This window comes from Nothobranchius furzeri, chromosome 3 (genome assembly GCF_043380555.1).
Source record: "Nothobranchius furzeri strain GRZ-AD chromosome 3, NfurGRZ-RIMD1, whole genome shotgun sequence".
In the NCBI taxonomy this organism is placed as follows: domain Eukaryota; kingdom Metazoa; phylum Chordata; class Actinopteri; order Cyprinodontiformes; family Nothobranchiidae; genus Nothobranchius; species Nothobranchius furzeri.
The window spans coordinates 72,925,979-72,943,677 of record NC_091743.1 but is presented as its reverse complement, the minus strand read 5'-3'; the positions used below and the strand labels follow the sequence as shown (position 1 = coordinate 72,943,677).

General features: G+C 42.4%; 1 protein-coding gene across 8 annotated transcripts in view; it reads right to left on the bottom strand.

Moving 5' to 3' along the window:
• Positions 1-17,699, bottom strand: part of grip2b (glutamate receptor interacting protein 2b) — a 217,787-nt gene that overhangs the window by 117,111 nt on the left and 82,977 nt on the right. For 6 of the 8 annotated variants that reach the window (XM_070549509.1, XM_070549511.1, XM_070549522.1 and 3 more), the window contains exon 1: positions 17,681-17,699. This exon is cut by the window's right edge and continues 371 nt beyond it. The exons of the other annotated variants lie outside the window; for them this stretch is intronic. In XM_070549509.1, the coding sequence (XP_070405610.1) occupies positions 17,681-17,699 (19 nt within the window). The remainder of the gene's footprint in view (positions 1-17,680) is intronic. 8 annotated transcript variants of the gene reach the window in all.

Genomic DNA, 17,699 nt, shown 5'->3' with positions numbered 1-17,699 from the left:
CCGGCTACGTGTGGACAGGGCCTTAGTTTAATACAGGGGTGTCCAATCCTGCTCCTCGAGGGCCGGTATCCAGCACGTTTTCGTTTTAACCTGCTTCAACACACCTGATTTCAATAGCAGGTGATTAACAGGCTTCTGCAGAGCCTGATGAGCTGCTGCACAGGTGATTCAACCAGCCAATCAAGCATGTTGAAGCAGAAAAACCACAAAACCTGCTGGTTACCGGCCCTCCAGGACCAGGATTTGACACCCCTGGTTTAATAAATAAATCAGTGACTCAATTAAAAAAAAAAGATTTTAGGAGTTTGATTGTAAAACTGAGCATTTCTTTATCTCACCCTCTCTCTCTCTGCCACTCTGTCTCTCCCTTCCTCACTCCTTCCCCCTCCTTATTTCTTGCTTCCTCTCTCTCTCTTCCTCACTCCTTCCCCCCACCCTCTCGTTGACACTTTACCCCACTCTTTGTGTCTCTCTCATATCCGCCGTGCCTTTTCTTTTCAGATTAGACGTGGAAATCTCAAAGTGTGGTGATGGATGAATGAATGCAGGTTTCAGGAAGCCTGCGACTTTCTGCCTTCAGTATTAAATACAAATTAATGCATTGGAATCCATCCGAGCACCTTGTGTCGCGTGTTTTTGTGCTCTTTTGTGTTCTAGTTGAGCCTTTTTATTGTGATTTTTTTCCCCTTTTGCTTCTGTATGTTTGCACTCCTTGAATCTAGGTCACATCCTCTCATCTCTGACTTTCTGTTATTTCTGCATAACAAACGTCTTGCAGCAGCTAAGCTGCCAGAATGCAGTGACAGTGATGAAATAAGCCCAAACACTTCCTGTGACATCACTTCACTTCCATTTATGATTCCCTAAATGAGGCTCACCTCCAACATCTACTGAAGGAAAATCTCTCTAGACCTCCAACCAACCACTAATTGCCTTCTTCTCACCTTTCAAAGCTCCCTGTCCTCTCTCCGATCTTCCTCATCTTCCAACCAGGATGAAGAAGTTTTAGGCTGCTAACTTTCTCTGGAGTTCTTCTCCTCGCCCCATTCAAAATGTTTGACAGTTTTATTATGTGAAATTCTAAAAAAAAACTATGTCAGATTAAACTAATTATCATATATTTGTTAACAACTATTTCCTGTACTTCTGTAGCATTAATAAAGAAATAAAACTGGCCCTCACCCTCTGTTATTGTCCAGCAGAGGGCAGTAGACATGTACCAGCTTTGCTGCTTTTATCCTCTAAAGCCATTCCATCAAGAGCTGGAGCTGGGCTAAAGGAGACCAGCAACATATAAAATACTGAAGAACTGAGTTGCTTTCACTTTTACTCTCATTAATTGATAACAACTCCTCGGCTTCAGTGTGAATAAGAAGTCAAATCAGCAGAAATAGCATGAGCTCATTGTGTTTCTGCAGCTTCTGCAGCTTGCAACCCACATGTGGTTGTTTTTAACCCTCTGGAGGCAGGCGTTGCAGATTTGCAACAGTTAAAACCAACCTATCTGGTTACTCCACATACGTATTCCATGAGCATTTTTAATTCAGAAGTTCCCCTGAAGGACTTAATTGTTCGTCCTTTTATCAAAACTTATTTTGAGCCTGAGAGGGTTAAACATCTGTTACATAAACCCAACATGGAGCTTCCTCCAGCTGCTGTCTTCTTAAACATGGAACCCCGTGCCCATTTATTTTAACATAATCAGCTCATATTAATGTATCTCTATTGTGTTTCACCGCCATCCACGGTTAGACAAAAACAGACCAGAGATCGGTCAAGAGGGTGCGATGCTGTAAAAGCAACAGTTTAAACCAGACTGCTGATGTTTAGACTTCACCGTGGAGGAATAACGAGACTGAACCTGTTATGGGTAAACCAGGGTTTGTCCAGTAATCAGAAGGTTGTAGGAGTGATTGTGGAAAGAATTCTGCTGTAGTGCCGTTGAGCAAGAGACTTGACCCACCTATTCTGCTGGTGGTGGTCGGAGGGACCGGCGGTGTGTGTGTCTGTCAGCTTCGTCTCTGTCAGTGAGCCCCAGGTCACCTGTGGCTACATCACCACCTGTGTATGAATGGGTATTTGTGTTGTAAAGCACCTTGGGGGGGGGGGGGGGGTATAATCCTAGATACAGGCCATTTATAACTGTCTCCCTATACTGTGATCTTCCACAGAGCATCACACATAAGCGTCTGTCTGCAAGTCTCCAACATGGAAAAGACAATAAAGCAAAAGCAGGATCGTGTTTCTGTATCAGTGAAGGAGTCTTATTGGTACTTCAGGCAAATAATCGAGACATGAAAGTCCCTAATCATCATCATTATTAGCAGTAATAGCATTAATGCTACTTATATAACTGGCCACAGAACACAAACCCAGCCACCCTCATCCCTCTTCTTCCTTTTCCCTCAGCTGCTTCTTTACATTTTTCCACCACTTGTCTCTTCTCTGCTCCATCCTTTTTGTCCCTCTCACCTGTTATCACTTTGTCACCCTCCTCTCCTTCTCAAACTGATGAATCCCCGCCCTGAGTCATCTCCTTTATCTTTAGATGTTCCTGTCATAGTCTGTGTCTGCGTCTTTCCCCATGTGTCTCCTGAGGTTCTCCATCCCTCTTTAGATTCTCCTTTTGTGTCTTCTAGCGCCCTCATGTGTCATGTCTGCGTCTCCCTCATGTGTCTCCATTTTTTGCAGCTCTCTAGATATCTCTCTCAGGTCCTGTGTTCCTTCCCCCAGTCACCCCTCTGCTGTTTTTATAGTTTCAGCTGTTCATTCCATTAGTCTCTTTAGTGTGTTTTTTCCCACCGGTCTTTGTAGTTCCTTCCCTTTAGAATTTGTTATATGGTTGCTTTGCTGTTTTTAGGTTTACTCTTAGGTCATGTTAGTTCCATGATTAGTCGTTGCTTTCAACTGGTCCTCCCCACACACTCCACACACCTGCAGCTCATCTGCCTCCCATTATGCCCCAGTGTATTTAAGCCCTGTCTTGTCTCTGTGTCTTGTCAGTACATTGTTGTTGTTAGTGTGATTTATTCTGTCAGTCTGCTCGTTCCTCTTGTGTTTTTGAAATTCCTGATTTTTGGACTTTGGCTTCCTGCCCTTTTGGATTTTATGTTCATTTTGGGTTCATCCTAAAATAAAAGGCTTTTTCTTTATATATCTACTCCTGCCTTGTGTCATCCTGGGCAATCTGCATGTTGGGTCCAAACCTCCTCCTAACCGTCCCCACAACGTGACAGTTCCTGCAACACACCAACATTCCTTATATCTGCTTGACTTCTTTTCTTTCTGCCACATCCGGTATCTTCTATCTTCTGTATTTTATCCAGTTTAAGTTTTTTTTTACCGTTCTCTGTTTGCCAAGGAGTTCTTCTCTTTTGTAGGAATTGATGCAACCAAATGCAACAGCACCCACTGCTGCTTCAATCCCACAATGCAACAACAAACCATTAAAGTAGTGCAGCAGGATCAGAGCAGCACAGAAACGCCAACAGGAGCATGATTCCCAGGATGTGGCACTAATTATTGTGGGACTGACTGGAATTCCTAAATGCTTGGACAAAAGTATCGTAAAACTCTATCATTTTAATTTCTGCCAGAAGTGTTTTTGTCAGCTCTTGGAGTGTACAGACACTTCTTTCTCCTCTCCCTCCCTTCTCATCCCAAGGCTTTGTCCTGTCTTGTGCACGGCACTCTCTGCATTTTCTCTGGAAACTGGAAATTATTTAAAAAAAGGATCTGGTCAGTTGGTCTCTCAACGCGATTGACAAAAGTTTTTCAACGATGAGAACGGGAGAAGGGGCTCCCGGATGCCCCTCTGGGACAGAGCCAGATGGGTATATCATGGACTCCTGGAATCAGTGGAACCTGATATGGCTCTCTCAACTGTCTGTAGAGGATTCTGAAGATATTTGGATATTCAGCGTTTTGGTGTCGGGATTCCTGCTGTTTGGCCTGAGTGGTTACCTGGCTTACCGGAAAATTAACAAGCTTTCGAGGAATATTGGCTCAATCCCAGAGCTCAGGGATGGAATGCATCGTGCTGTGAACATACAAACTCATATAATTGTCGAGATGAGTCATGAGCTTGGAACTTTGGCTGAGATTCAGACTCTGGCACAAAAGGTGGAGCGAGTGGACGTATCAGCACGATTGGGATTGATTAATTACTCCATTATTGGACCTAGATGGGTTGTAGACCAACAGAACTCTAAGGCAGAGAGGAAACTATCTCTGTCAGTCCCCAAAACAATTTTTATCTGAATCTGGTGAACTTGGAGCCTGTGAGGCTGAAGTGAAATCTCCCCCCTCAGAAGAAATGTGGAATGTTGCCATCGCTATGGCAACTCTTCTCCCTATCCCAACCTGGGCGGGACTGTGACCGGTGAAGGCCGTGGAACCGTATCTAGGAGTCACTGTGCCCTCTAACCCATTATCTCCCTCCCCGTCCAAACGGAGGTGATGAGCGCTGCTCCATGTGGCTGCACGCACTGAAGTGAGGAGAGTCCCAACCCTACCTCCCCACCTAGTGGACACTAATGTTGTGTGATGTCTTAAGTCTGTTGCATTTCTGTCTGAGGTGTTTTTTTTTTGTTTTTTTGTTTTGTTTTTTGCATAGCAAAGCTGCCCTCCCTGTGGAGGGTAACTGAAGTGCCGTTTTTTCCCCTCCCCCTGACTCTATTCTCATAAAAACACTCTTGATCTATTAAGGTAGCGCGACTCGGGTTGGGAATGACCACAGTCACCAATTCTTGTCATGTGTCTTTGTCCATGTATGTCTGATCTCAGAATTGTGTGTACTGAAACTCAAATTTCCCCCTGGGATTAATAAAATATTTTTGAATTTAGAATTTGAATTGAATTTGAAATCCTGCAGATTAGTTGGATTTAGTTGCATGAACTCTAACACTGTCTCTGAACAGACACAATGACAAGAGTGTGTTAATCCTCTCAACTCTACCTGCATTAAGTCAATTATTTAGCGCAGGTCTGGAAACTTCAGTCCAGATTCATGCTGCTGCTTTTGATCACTAACTGGCAGGAAGCTGATGAACTCACAGTGAAGGGATTATTTATGGGATGAAATAAAAAAGCACAGTGTTTGCAGCTGCTTCCAGAAAACTTTCGTCAGGTCTTCAAAAATATGTCACAGCACAATAAATAATTCAGAAACAATGTCCTCAACAATGTCAGACCTGATCCGAAACATTGGCCCAGTTTGGCGCATTAAAAATGGAACAAACCAACTAAACAAAGCCTGAATTAAACAAACACACCGGTATTGCATTAGTGAGTTTTCTAGCACAATTATTTAAAACAAATAAAGAGGAGATGTTTATAAGCTCCAGCCGTATTGCCTCTGGGAGGCTGTTCTGTTCAAATTCACTTAATCAAAGTTTTAAAAAATCCAAAAAGTCCAACAACAACAAAAAAAAAAAACGTAAAAATTGTGAAACAGGCAAACAAACAACAAATGTGTGTTTGTGAAGATCCAGTTCTGTCTTTCCTCATGCTATTTTTTTCAATATGTCACCAACTTTTACAAAAGCCACTGAAACACAGTTAGGGTAACTTTTACAGATACATATAAACAACAATGTTGCAAAGAAATGAAATCTCAGCTCCATTTGCTTGTTAGATGTAACAGGAAAAGTTTTGTATGAGTGACAGAACAAAGATGTTCTCCCAGCTCCAAAAAATATCAAGGAGAAGATGGAGAACGACAGGACGGCGTTTCTCACCAGAAGCAGAAAATGTGTAAAAAAAAATATGTTCTTTAAGAATGTCTTTTAAGGTGTGTGTGTGTGTGTGTGTGTGTGTGTGTGTGTGTGTGTGTGTGAGAGAGAGTGTGTGTCTGTGTGCGTGCATGCATGCGTGCTTATGTGTGTGTGTATGTGTGCATGCAAATGTACGTATGTGTACATGTGCATGTGTGTGTGCACGTGTGTATGTGTGTGTGTGTGTGTGTGTGTATGCGTGCGTGTGCATGTGTGTGTATGTATGGGTGCATGTCTGTGTGTGTGTGTGTGTGTGTGTGTGTGTGTGTGTGTGTGTGATTTTATTGTTTTTTGTCTCTTTTATATCAGGAGGAGCTACTGGATACATTTCTCCTATCTTTTGCCTAATTGACCCATTTAATCATTTTATTGAATCTGCCGTCAGCAGAGTAAAAGACTGACTGGGCTTCGGTGACGTGTGAAAATTACAGTATGAATGAATCCTTGCTTCATCATCTAAGTGATCTGAAGACGTCTGCACAGCTTCAGACTCTGACCCCTACTGGCCGTCGGTGTAATTCCCTCCTGTCTGATCTGTCCAGCTGACCAAAGACCAAAACATCAATGGTCAGATTTTTAAAATGAGGAACAGGCTGCAGACAGAAAACCTGACCAAACAGTGAGGTCAAAAAAATATTTACAACACGGCCTTCACCTCAAAGCTCTCAGCGCCACGCCAGAGAATCAAAAAGATCGACTTTACTAGGTTAGCACGGTTTTTGTCGTTCCTGGTGTCAAGAATACAAATGAAACAGCTTGCTGGTTAGTTTAATATTTTCACAGTAAACATGCATGTGTGAATGTGTCACAGGAAATCAGACCTGATCAACCTCTGTCTCATACCAGTATCTCACTGGAAACAGACCCTAGCCTAATTGAAGGCCCAGTGCCGTGTGCTGAAGGATGTTTTAACAACTTTGAAAAAACTAAATACTACATGAAGAACTGAGTCTTTGCAGACATCACAAATATGACAATAACCTTTCTCAGCTTGGAGAAACTAAGAAACAAAATCTCAACAATCAGAGAATGACATAATTAGGAACAAAACAAAGGAAACAGTGCAAACTGACTAAGACACTTTCACACAAAAATGTGCACGCATGTAAAATCATGCATACCAATGGAGTACAATTCCAACACAAAATTTCTCGCATGTTTGTGTTTCCACCAAGTGTGTAAAACCCAAATCTAAAGGTTTTACCCACATGAGCATTTTAAGGATTTTTGAATGAAATAAATGAAATTATTGTGGTTACCAGGAAAAATCCCAGAAGGCCACCTCCCAACTTTTGCCCACTGCTGTCCGATTTCCAGCTCTGTTTGTTATTAAGGATGCACGAGGAGCTGCAAACACATCATCAACCTTCACCGAAGCGTCCCAGACTAAACGCCCGCTGAGAGTCTTCCAGGACCTCCAGCTGCACCTCTTTATCACTTTGGTGAAAACAGCCGGGCTCCACTCCATCATTCCCCGCAGGAGGTTAAATGAAGCAACCCTTCTGGTCAGATGGCTTTCAAACGAGAAACTAATTTCCAATTTCACCGACAAATCAAATGAGAAAGGCATGACTTGATTATGAAAAGCAGATGGCGAACATTCAGTTGACCCAAACGGATGCCTCTGGTGGATATGGTTAGATTTAAACACCCAGGAAGCATCAGCTAAGCACTTAACTGGATTACATCTCCACATATAATCCCTAATGAATGCTGGTAACACTCTATGTTTTGATTGTAATTAGCCTTTGTCAGTGGTGCTGGTTCCCACGGGCCTGCTGGGTTTGGGCTGCCATCGTCCAGCTACCCTCTGACGCACTCCACTCACAGAGGAAGCACATGAGCAGTGTTGGTGTCAGAGCCAGCTGAGTCAGCTTCCTCCCTTCATCCTGATGGTCTTCAGGGTATTTGTTTATCACATGTACAGTGTTTTTTATTTATTTATTTTTTACAAAGATGGCCACTTTCACTGCTCTCTCAAAAAATGATCTTCTTTGTTCAAAATAAAAAAAACAACCATGTCCTCTACTCCTTCAGACACACTGTAAAGGTTTGACCTGAGCACTAACCTCTCTCCTGTCCACTTCCTACTTCTGAGCTTCAATTCAGAAGCATAAAGTTTTAGAAAATCAGGAAAATGTTGAATCTGCTTCTAGAGGATGTCAAATAGCAAGTCACCCTCAAATAAACTTTTTTTGCTGATAAACTAAATAAACGAGTGTCTAATCGTGCTGCTGACACGTGTCGGCAATAATTTGGCACTTCAGTGCATCTTAGTTAAAATTTAAATATTCTGCCTGAAACTGGCAGTGTTGTGCCATTGTCAGGCAAAAACTCTGCACTGTATTTTAATTTAAATCTGCCACCGCTATTGGCTAAGAGGTATGCTATGATGTAAACTTGTACATTATGATGTCACAATGCTGTTGTGAGCCCGTGTGTGTGTGTATTTGTTAGCAGCTCCGCCTTCTCGGTCTGCCAGGCAACAGCATGTGTTGCATTTTTCAAACATGAAGTTGGAGTGGAGTTAGACTCTGGTAGGGGTTGACTTCCTCTTTAAATATCACCTGCAGCAGTCATTGGGCAGGAGGCGGGGTCATGCCTGGACAGGTAACCAGTCCAGTGCAACCATTCCCTCACACATTAACAGCTGATGTACCTTTAAGGGTGCAAATGAAACTGATGGGCATGTTAGGCACACGTCTTGCTGAGAGGCGGCTTTCCTTCTTGATGCAAGGCAACAGCTGGATATATCACTGAGCAGGCAGGTTTACTTACAGGAAGCAGAGTTTTTGGCACAAGTTTTTTGTATTTAGATGAATCAAACCTTCTGCTTAAGTTCTTCTTCACTCCAGACAGAGAAATGTCCCTGAGACAGCGCTCACAACAGCAAAAAAAAAAAAAAATAAAAAAATAAAACTGTCACAAATGTAACACCCAGAGTCTCACCCAAAGCTCACGAGACAAATGAAAATAAAAGAACTGGAACGTTGGTTTAGGAAGGAGAACAAAAGGTGCAGCTTTTTGTTTTAAACACAAAGTTAAAGCAGAATTCAACTTTGTGGACACATTTTAAAGTCTGTCGTATTAAAGAATCAGAATTAAAACTCCTAAATCTGTGATAAATCTGTCTAAAAAGCAAAGTGGGAAATGTGTTTTTATGAGACGTTCAGCATCAAACCACAAAAACAAATGTTACTGAAACAGGTGAACCATCATAAAACCAGCAGCAGCTGCAACAAACGACAGAATCCTGATGTATAAACAGGTGTTTATGATGTTTGGTCATGCATTTATCACAGCAGGGGGGGGTCGGTAATCATGTTGGAGTTTGAGTGCAATCTGTGGTTCGTTACAGAGTCTGAAGGGTTTCAGCGAAACGTCCACCCACACACATCTGGGGAAAGAGCAAGAGGGCGACAAAGAGCAAAAGGAGAAGCAGAGGGACGGGCGGGAGAGAAAGGGGAATGCCAAATGAGGCAGGAGGAAATCCAGGTTGATGTTTTAACGTCTCCAAACCAGGTTCAAAGGTTACAGACAGACTCAGATTGTTAAACTGGTTCTAAGTGTTTCAATTTAGTCTTTAATAAAAACTAACAGGCACGAAAATTCAATTACTTATTTGAGTTGTTTGATCTTTAATTCTAATGAGGCAGCAGAAGGATGATTTTCAATGTTAAGTCTATATTTAAATCACGATTTTGTTCAAATAGATGAGGGTGAAGAGATCCACTGGAATTGTGTTTTTCTGTCATGATGAAGGGTTTGAAGCTTATTGATGGCCCCGGCCTGTTTAACTGAAGCGCAGCATCTATTATGTGGTCTGTAGGTGGGATTTATTATCATTTCATCCAACTGGAGCTGTGCATTTCTAATGAGAAACAACTCAAAAACAAAAACAAACAAACAAAAAAAGGGATGCCACTTTATCTTAGTTGTTTGTTCTTTAATCAAAAAGGTTTTAAGGGTTTTACATAAATCACACATATTTTAACATTGTTGAAACATTTATTCAACTTCTACTTAATATGGCAGCAATTTACAACACAAATACTGTCACACACACACACACACACACACACACACACACACACACACACACACACACACACACACACACACACACACACACACACACACACACCTGTTCTGAATGAATAATTACAGCCCATGGTTTCATTAATCATCTGTCTGACACATGTTTTATTTGAAGCTGTGATTAAAGCATCACGTCCAAACCCATCCAGCGTTCTCTGTCTGCTGTCTGCTTAGGAATCCATTAGAGAAATATCTGCAAATGTATTAAAATATGAGTGAACTTGACCTTTAACCATTTTATTAACTAGACTGATTCTACATAAGTGTTACTTAGCAGATTTCCAACTGAGCAGGAAATCTCCTGAATTTATCTCAGAAAATTATTAACTTTAGTTTTTAACAAACAATTGTGTGTGTGTGTGTGTGTGTGTGTGTGTGTGTGTGTGTGTGTGTGTTATTCAAGCTTTCAAAATGTTTTAAACAGTAGTTTCTGTGTCGATTACTGTCAAAAAGAAAAATATGAAGCATTTTATGTCTCTGAGGGAGATTTAATTTATTCTGTCTGTTCTTCTCTAAACTGAAAATGTGGAGAAAGATGAAGAAGCGTAAAACTTTGGTTTAGATCCAAAGTTTTAAAACTGCTTTTAGACATTGCTATAATTCCCCCGATATCCATTCATCCATCCATCTGGGGGCAGCAGCCTAAGCAGGGAGGCCCAGACCTCCCTCTCCCCAGTAACTTGAGCTAGCTCTTCCAGGGGAATCCCAAGACATTCCCTGGCCAGGCGAGATACATAGTCCCTCCAACGTGTCCTGGGTCTCCCTTAAGGCCTCTTCCCGTTTGGACGTGCCTCTTGCAAAGGCTTACGTCTCGGCCCGGCCGCTCCAGTCATCACAGGATCGTCGGCTAGCAGTGCCTACACCACGTTCAGGACAATCCAGACTCTTCTCATGCCTCGTTCCACAAATGTGGAATGACCTTCCAAGCACTACCAGAACAGGGGCTTCCTTATCAATTTTAAAGAAACTACTGAAGACCCTGCTCTTCAGAGAGCATCTTCTAAACTAGCACCCTCCCTGCACCCGTCCCCCCTGTCTACTGTCCAGTCCTTGTTCCCTCCTCTCCATGATTGATGTCAAGTTGTTGTTGTTATTGTTGTTGTTAGCCTCAAGGGCAACATTCCGATTATCACTTGTAAGTCGCTTTGGACAAAAGCGTCTGCTAAATACATAAACATAAACATAAACGTGCCCAGAAATCCTCACCAGGGAGGCATCCTAATCAGATACCTGAGCCCTCTCAACTGTCTCCTCTCAATGCGGAGGAGCAGCAGGTCTACTCTGAGCCCCTCCCAGATGACCAAGCTTCTCACTCTATCTCTAAGGGAGAGCCCAGCCACCCTGCAGATAAAACTCATTTCGGCCACTTGCATCCGTGATCTTGTTCTTTCGGTCACTACCCAAAGCTCGTGACCATAGGTGAGGGTAGGAACGTAAATAGACCGGTAAATCGAGAGCTTCGCGGCTCAACTCTCTCTTCACCACAACAGACCGGTACAACACCCGCATCACTTCAGATTCAGCACCAATCCGCCTGTCGATCTCACACTTCATCTTTCCCTCACAGTGAAAAAGACTGCGAGAAACTCCTCCACGTGAGGCAGGACCTCATCCCTGACCCGAAGAAGGCACCCTGATACAAGTTTATAATTCACCCAAACTGTAATTCACTTAGCCAGAAAAAACTCAAACAAGACCTCAGAGCTAAAGATCTTTCTGGAGCTAACAGCAGATTCTCCATTGAGTTGGAAAGGCACTATTAAAATATTAATCTATTTCTATTGTGATATAGTCAAAACAGTCTAATGTCTTAGTCATGTTGGAAGGAAGGTTGCACTGAACCAGATTTACTTCTCAGCCAGCTGGGGTTAAACTAAAGAGGGGAGAAGTTGCTGTTCACAATCTGAGTTTGTGAGTTTGTGAGGTTGCCGAGTCTGCACCGAGCTAACGCTGCATTTGTACATTAACACTGGCCAGCAAAATGGAGTGTTTTGTTAAGCTTTGAAGCCAGTAAACAGGAGCAACCCAGAAGTTATTTCTTGTACTCTTAAGAAGCTACGGCATCCTTTTTTTTGTTCGTTTTCATTGCGCTCACTGAATGTGTGTTTTAGTCTTTTTTAGGATAGGAGAGTTATTATTTTTATATTAATTGGGCAAAAAAGAAAATCCAGCACAGGAAAGCCTCCGTTTATTAGACGGAAGACCTCTGTCACTTTTGACTTGCAGCACAAGCTCTTTAATATAACATGAATGTAACACAGAGACTCACTTAAAGCCTTTTGGTTTAACTTTATGATAACATCTTAGCACAGCAGCAAATGATCTGTCACCTGTGGTCTTCAGCCTGGTGCGCTGTACAACCAGTAGGCTTTGGGCACTGGACCTCAGGGACCTGCTGGGGTGTAGGGACTGAGAAGACCACCAATGTATGGTGGTGCTTGTCCGTGTAAGGCCTGTTATAAAACTGTAACAAAAAAAATCTTTTAACGTTTAATTTTTTTGAAGATTTAGAGCACAACTCCTGTCTGAGAGCAGTGCAGCTTGTTGCCTTTTTCCTGCACTCGAGTGATCTGGATTCCATGCATGAGTCAGCATATAGAGAGGCTTATTTAGCTTATTTTTCTTCCAAAAGCATGCAGGGCTCATTCTGCATCCATGCCTCCTCCTTGTTCTCATGCAATTTGCCCAGGTCAATGTGAAATGTTGCTGCAGGACACATACACAATGCTCATTCAAAATTGAAATGTTTGATGGTTTTATTGCTATGCAGCTGTTGCACAGCCGTAATGTTCAGACATGCATGGTTGATCCTGTCGTCTCAGGGGGAAGCCACTTGATTACAGTGTTCTTTGGAGTTTTCATTCATCTGGTTATTCTGTACCTGATGCTCTCCCTAACAGAGGCTTGCACACACACACACACACACACACACACACACACACACACACACACACACACACACACACACACACACACACACACACACACACACACACACACACACACACACACACACACACACACAGGTTGTTCAAAAGGGTGAATGCTGACACCGCTGTATCAAGCTTCTTCAGAGAAGGAGGAAGAGTCAGAAGACCGGCAGTGCAGGGAAAAGTGACATTTTTAGACAAAAAGGAGTCTTTGATTTATCTGACTTCAAAAGTCTGACATATTTTCCTCTCCAGAGTCAACCACGCTTTGCATTCAGAACTGACCTTTTTCATGTTTTTGTGTTTGTTTTGATAGGAAGTCCTCTAAAACAAAAACCCTCCATGAATGTCCAATGAAGCTCGCACTAATTTAAAGGCTGTGTCAGATTTTTCTAGGAGCTGTTTGCTTGCGAGAAGTAGAAGAAGAAGAAAATCAAAGGCAACACAGCCAGTAAAGCATTCCCTGGTGTACATGTACAAGATGGTGGGAGATTGGTTTTAGTTTCTCTGGGATGGGTAAAAAGAATTGCTTTCATGGGCTCCTTGATGCCCCTTTACTCCCTTTAAAACAAAACCAATTGAAAAAGTCTTGTGTTCCACCTCCCATAAGAGCTATTGTGTTTCGCTGTAATATACTCCAAATGTTTCTCTTGGCACCAGGCTTATAAACTTTACCCTTTCTTCTATGAGTCACACTTACTGGAAGAAAAACAAAGAAAGTGTTCAAAAGCTGCTTTATTCTAAATCAGTGGTTCCCAAACTTATTTAGCCGCACACCCCCTTCTATGTCCTGACCATGTCGACGTAGGGTTTTAGTCCTACAGTGTTTGGTGTGCTGATAAAGCTACACACTACACTCCAAATCAATTTCACTTCTGAAAATTCCCAGATTAGATGGGAAATCCCACAAAACCTCTCAAAATCAAAAGTGACTTCAGAGTAAACCAATATGGCGGAGGAGGAGCGTGCAGCGTGCTTCTGTAACCTTGCTTTCTGACTGGCTACACGTCACATTCAAGAAGCAGTGCTTGTCCTCACTGTCAGACTCAGACGGTCACAGGTGTTTAACGTCCCCAGTTTTGGGTTAGAGCCATCCTGACGTGCCTCAAAGCAGACCAAAGTTCTCTTAACAAACCCCACATGGCAGGGATATCTGATGAGACAGTTTTTTAGAGCCATCACAAAAATGGGGTGTGTCCTTTTCCCAGCCTTTCAACTGGATGCGGGAGCAAATAGACACATTTTCCCCACAAACTCCCTTCGTACCGGGGGTATTTCAAAAACTAACTGCAGCAAAAGTGTTCCTTGCAGCGGGTCCTGTGAGGTCATGAAATCACAGGAGAATTGCAACACGATGTGGGATTTCAGGAGTTCACCAGATTACAAGCAAAGAGAGAAAGAGGGTGGCATGTATCCATAAAGTTCTGTTGTTTCTTTTTTGTTTTATTTTGCAATAAATTGACTCAAAGTGTAAGCAATGCTTCCAGGATTCTCCCAGAAAGACATGCCATCCAATATAATGACAGCTAATTGCCAAGCACTTTGCTTTACGGATGCTACACAACACACGTTTGTCTGGTGGAAAGGTTCAACGTAAAGGTCTGGTAACATTGTCAGAAGGGAGGAATCGGTTTAAAAATCATGATTACTTACATCAACCTCCTCTATACTGTCCTCTATAAATTCTTATGGATCAGCAGAGACAAATGTGAACTTTACTATGCAATCACCAAGACATACAGTACAATCACGTCAGTCATGTGAAAAGGAGGTGGGGACAAGGACACATCCCTGAGGAGCTCCAGAGTTTCAGTGTTGGAAGTGGAAACATCATGATTCTTCACAGACTGTGGGTTGGAAAACCATCTACAACTGGGGTTTCCAACCCCAACAAATGTGATGCAATGGTTGAATCACCTGTTCATTGTGTCATCAGGCCCTACAAAAGCCTGTTAATCACCTGCTGAATACAATTGGTGGTGTTGAAGCAGAGAAGCATCAAAACTTGCTGGATAGGGACCTCAAATACCAGGGTTGCAGACCTTTAAGTTCATAAGCTAGGCCCTGTCCACACGTAGCCGGGGATCTGCCAAAACGCAGATATTTTTCTACGTTTTGGCCTGTCATCCACACGAAAACGGAGTTTTTTCACACGAAAACGGATCTTTTTAAAAACTCCGGCCAAAGTGAAGATCTGCGTTTTCTCCGTTTTGGGTGTCTGCGTGTGGACGGACAAAACCGGAGTTTTAAGGTCCGCAACGTCACTTTCCGCGACAAAAAAATGCTGACATCACGTGTGCGACCTGTGTTTACACTAGCCGGCAGCATGGAAGCCCTCAGAGCTGCGCTCTGTCACTACCCGATCCATCAATTGTCCAAGCGCTTTCTGCTTGTTTGTTTTTGCAAGTGGAATTACTGCTCCTTGCGGAAGACCACAGACGAAGGACGAGGTTAAGAACGGGGGAAGTACTGCCGCCTACAGCTCTGGCATGTCCTTAACAACGTATTTATCCGGGTACGTGTGGACAGAGTTTTTTTTAAAACGCGGTGGTGTGGATGCAAGTTTTTGGAGGGGCGGATATTCGTTTTTAAAAAACCCCGGCTACGTGTGGACTAGGCCTTAGTGTCTGGATTTGACTAATTACAGGATCATTAGAACTAAAGTCAAGGCTTGAATCCGTTCAGCCGTGTTTGTCATTAGGAAAGATGATAAAATGCATCATAAGCATTTTTTGTCCAGAATATTCAGACTTGGAGGTGAAAGCTCAAAAGGATTCAGATCACTCCCATAAGGAACCATCTCGTGGTTCCTTGTGGGTGTTGATTAGATTAGTTTTTGTAAAATTTTGGTTCTGAAAAATTCTGATTTAAAGTCATTTTCTTCTATCCCACTCATGATAGCCTGAAAATGCCGTAATTTACTTTCTGTATGATGCAAGAAATCCGTTGTGCAGAAAAATAGCATTTTCTGATGTTTACCTTTAATACCCTGTAGTTTTCAAAGCGACCTTTCCTTGTCGATGGCATAATGATAGTTCATTCTGACGGCTGTTTGAAGTCTGGCTCCTTCAGCTTCTGCTGAGTGATTAGAAAGACTGTTGGATGAAAGAAAACACACGTGCTCTTCTATGAATTTTGTCCCGGATTCACTCTGTTTTAAAAATACTGAGCTGTTTTTGCATGATCAAAGCCAGCTAATGAATAAACAACAACATCTGAAACTCTGTCAAACACTTCCCAAAAGTCTTTGAAGAACATGAGGCACATAGCAAAGTATGAAGCAGCAGCGAGGTAAATATGGGGTTGAGTCGATTAATTAGAAAAAAATGCAAACATTATTTACAGAAACCCTCAGATTTAAAACATTATTTATAGAAACCCTCAGATTTAAGTCTCAAAAGAAAATATTTCACGTATTTTCCAGGTTGTTCTATTTGAAATATTACACCACAGAAGATGAAACTTCACTTGGCTTAGTTCAAACATTTCTCTCACTGTCTCTTTTCCATTTATCACATTTTTATTAAAATGAACAAATTAACATGTCTGTAAAAGTATTTTAGAGTAGGATAAATAATAATCAGCAGTGGGAGGTTCAGAATACCCATGGCCACTTACTTACTCGTTTTGGGTCAGGATTAGAAATATGTATGTGCTGCTGTGGTTTTTACACCCATATAGAAAACTGTTGATTTGTTGCAGCTAATAATGCTCCAACAGGAAATCCAATCAAAGTGAAGCTGCAAACCCAGCATTCCTTCATTTGCATTATTTCAGTTTTACATCTTAAGGGGGAGAATGTCCTGTTGCACCAACACCTGACAGAGAAAAGGCAAACAGAGGCAGATGGTTATTTGCTCTCAGCTATGGCTTCAGATGGTAGAAAACCAAAATGGATGTTGTCGGAGCCTCTGATGTAGTGCCTTTCACAAGTAGAGATGTGCACAAACGGTCATCGTGACCCCACATGTAAATGTCTGTAAGTGCTTTCTTCTCTCCACAACAACCTCATTCCCATGACTCACTCTTCAGCAACACTACAGATATTTAGCTTGCAGATTTGACCAAGACTTCATAGAAACCATGAGAGAAAAATGTTTCTGTGATATCCAGAGACGACGTTCAGGTGAAGGAAATCTAAATCATCTGTAAAGTCAGACAAAAGCTAAGCGACCAATGGTACGGAAAAATCCCTCCTGCTCCTGAAAGCCACCAGTTTATCACTAAGTGCATTGCATTCTGGGATCCCGAGTGCAACTTCAGCTAAAGCTGTTGGTGAAATGTCAGCAACAAAAAAGGAGTGAAAGAATGAGTCATGAAAAGAGTGTGATGATGATGATGATGATGATGATGATGATGATGACGATGAGGACGATGATGATGATGATGATGATGATGATGATAACGACGACGATGACGATGACGATGATGATGATGATGTTTTATGAATATGTGGGAAACCCATCCAGACACAGCTGCATTCTGGTTGTCTGACGTAGCGCGGTCATGTGCATCATCCTGAAATCCTTGTATGGATGATCCTGTCTGTAAACACCGTTCGCCTCAGACGCCTCTGACAGTTTATACTTTTAAAGGCAGCAACCAGGAAACGGCCAATCAGCCACTCCTGCAGCCGTGTGAATGAAACAGAATATCTATGAGCCTATTCGGTAGGCAGAGCAGAGGAGAAAAACATGCTGTCACTCCTCAGTAATCCACTTTACATACACACACACACACACACACACACACACACACACACACACACACACACACACACACACACACACACACACACACACACACACACACACACACACACACACACACACACACACACACACACACACACACACATGCGGAGCTGCAGACTCTCACCGCTGATGCAGAGGCTGAA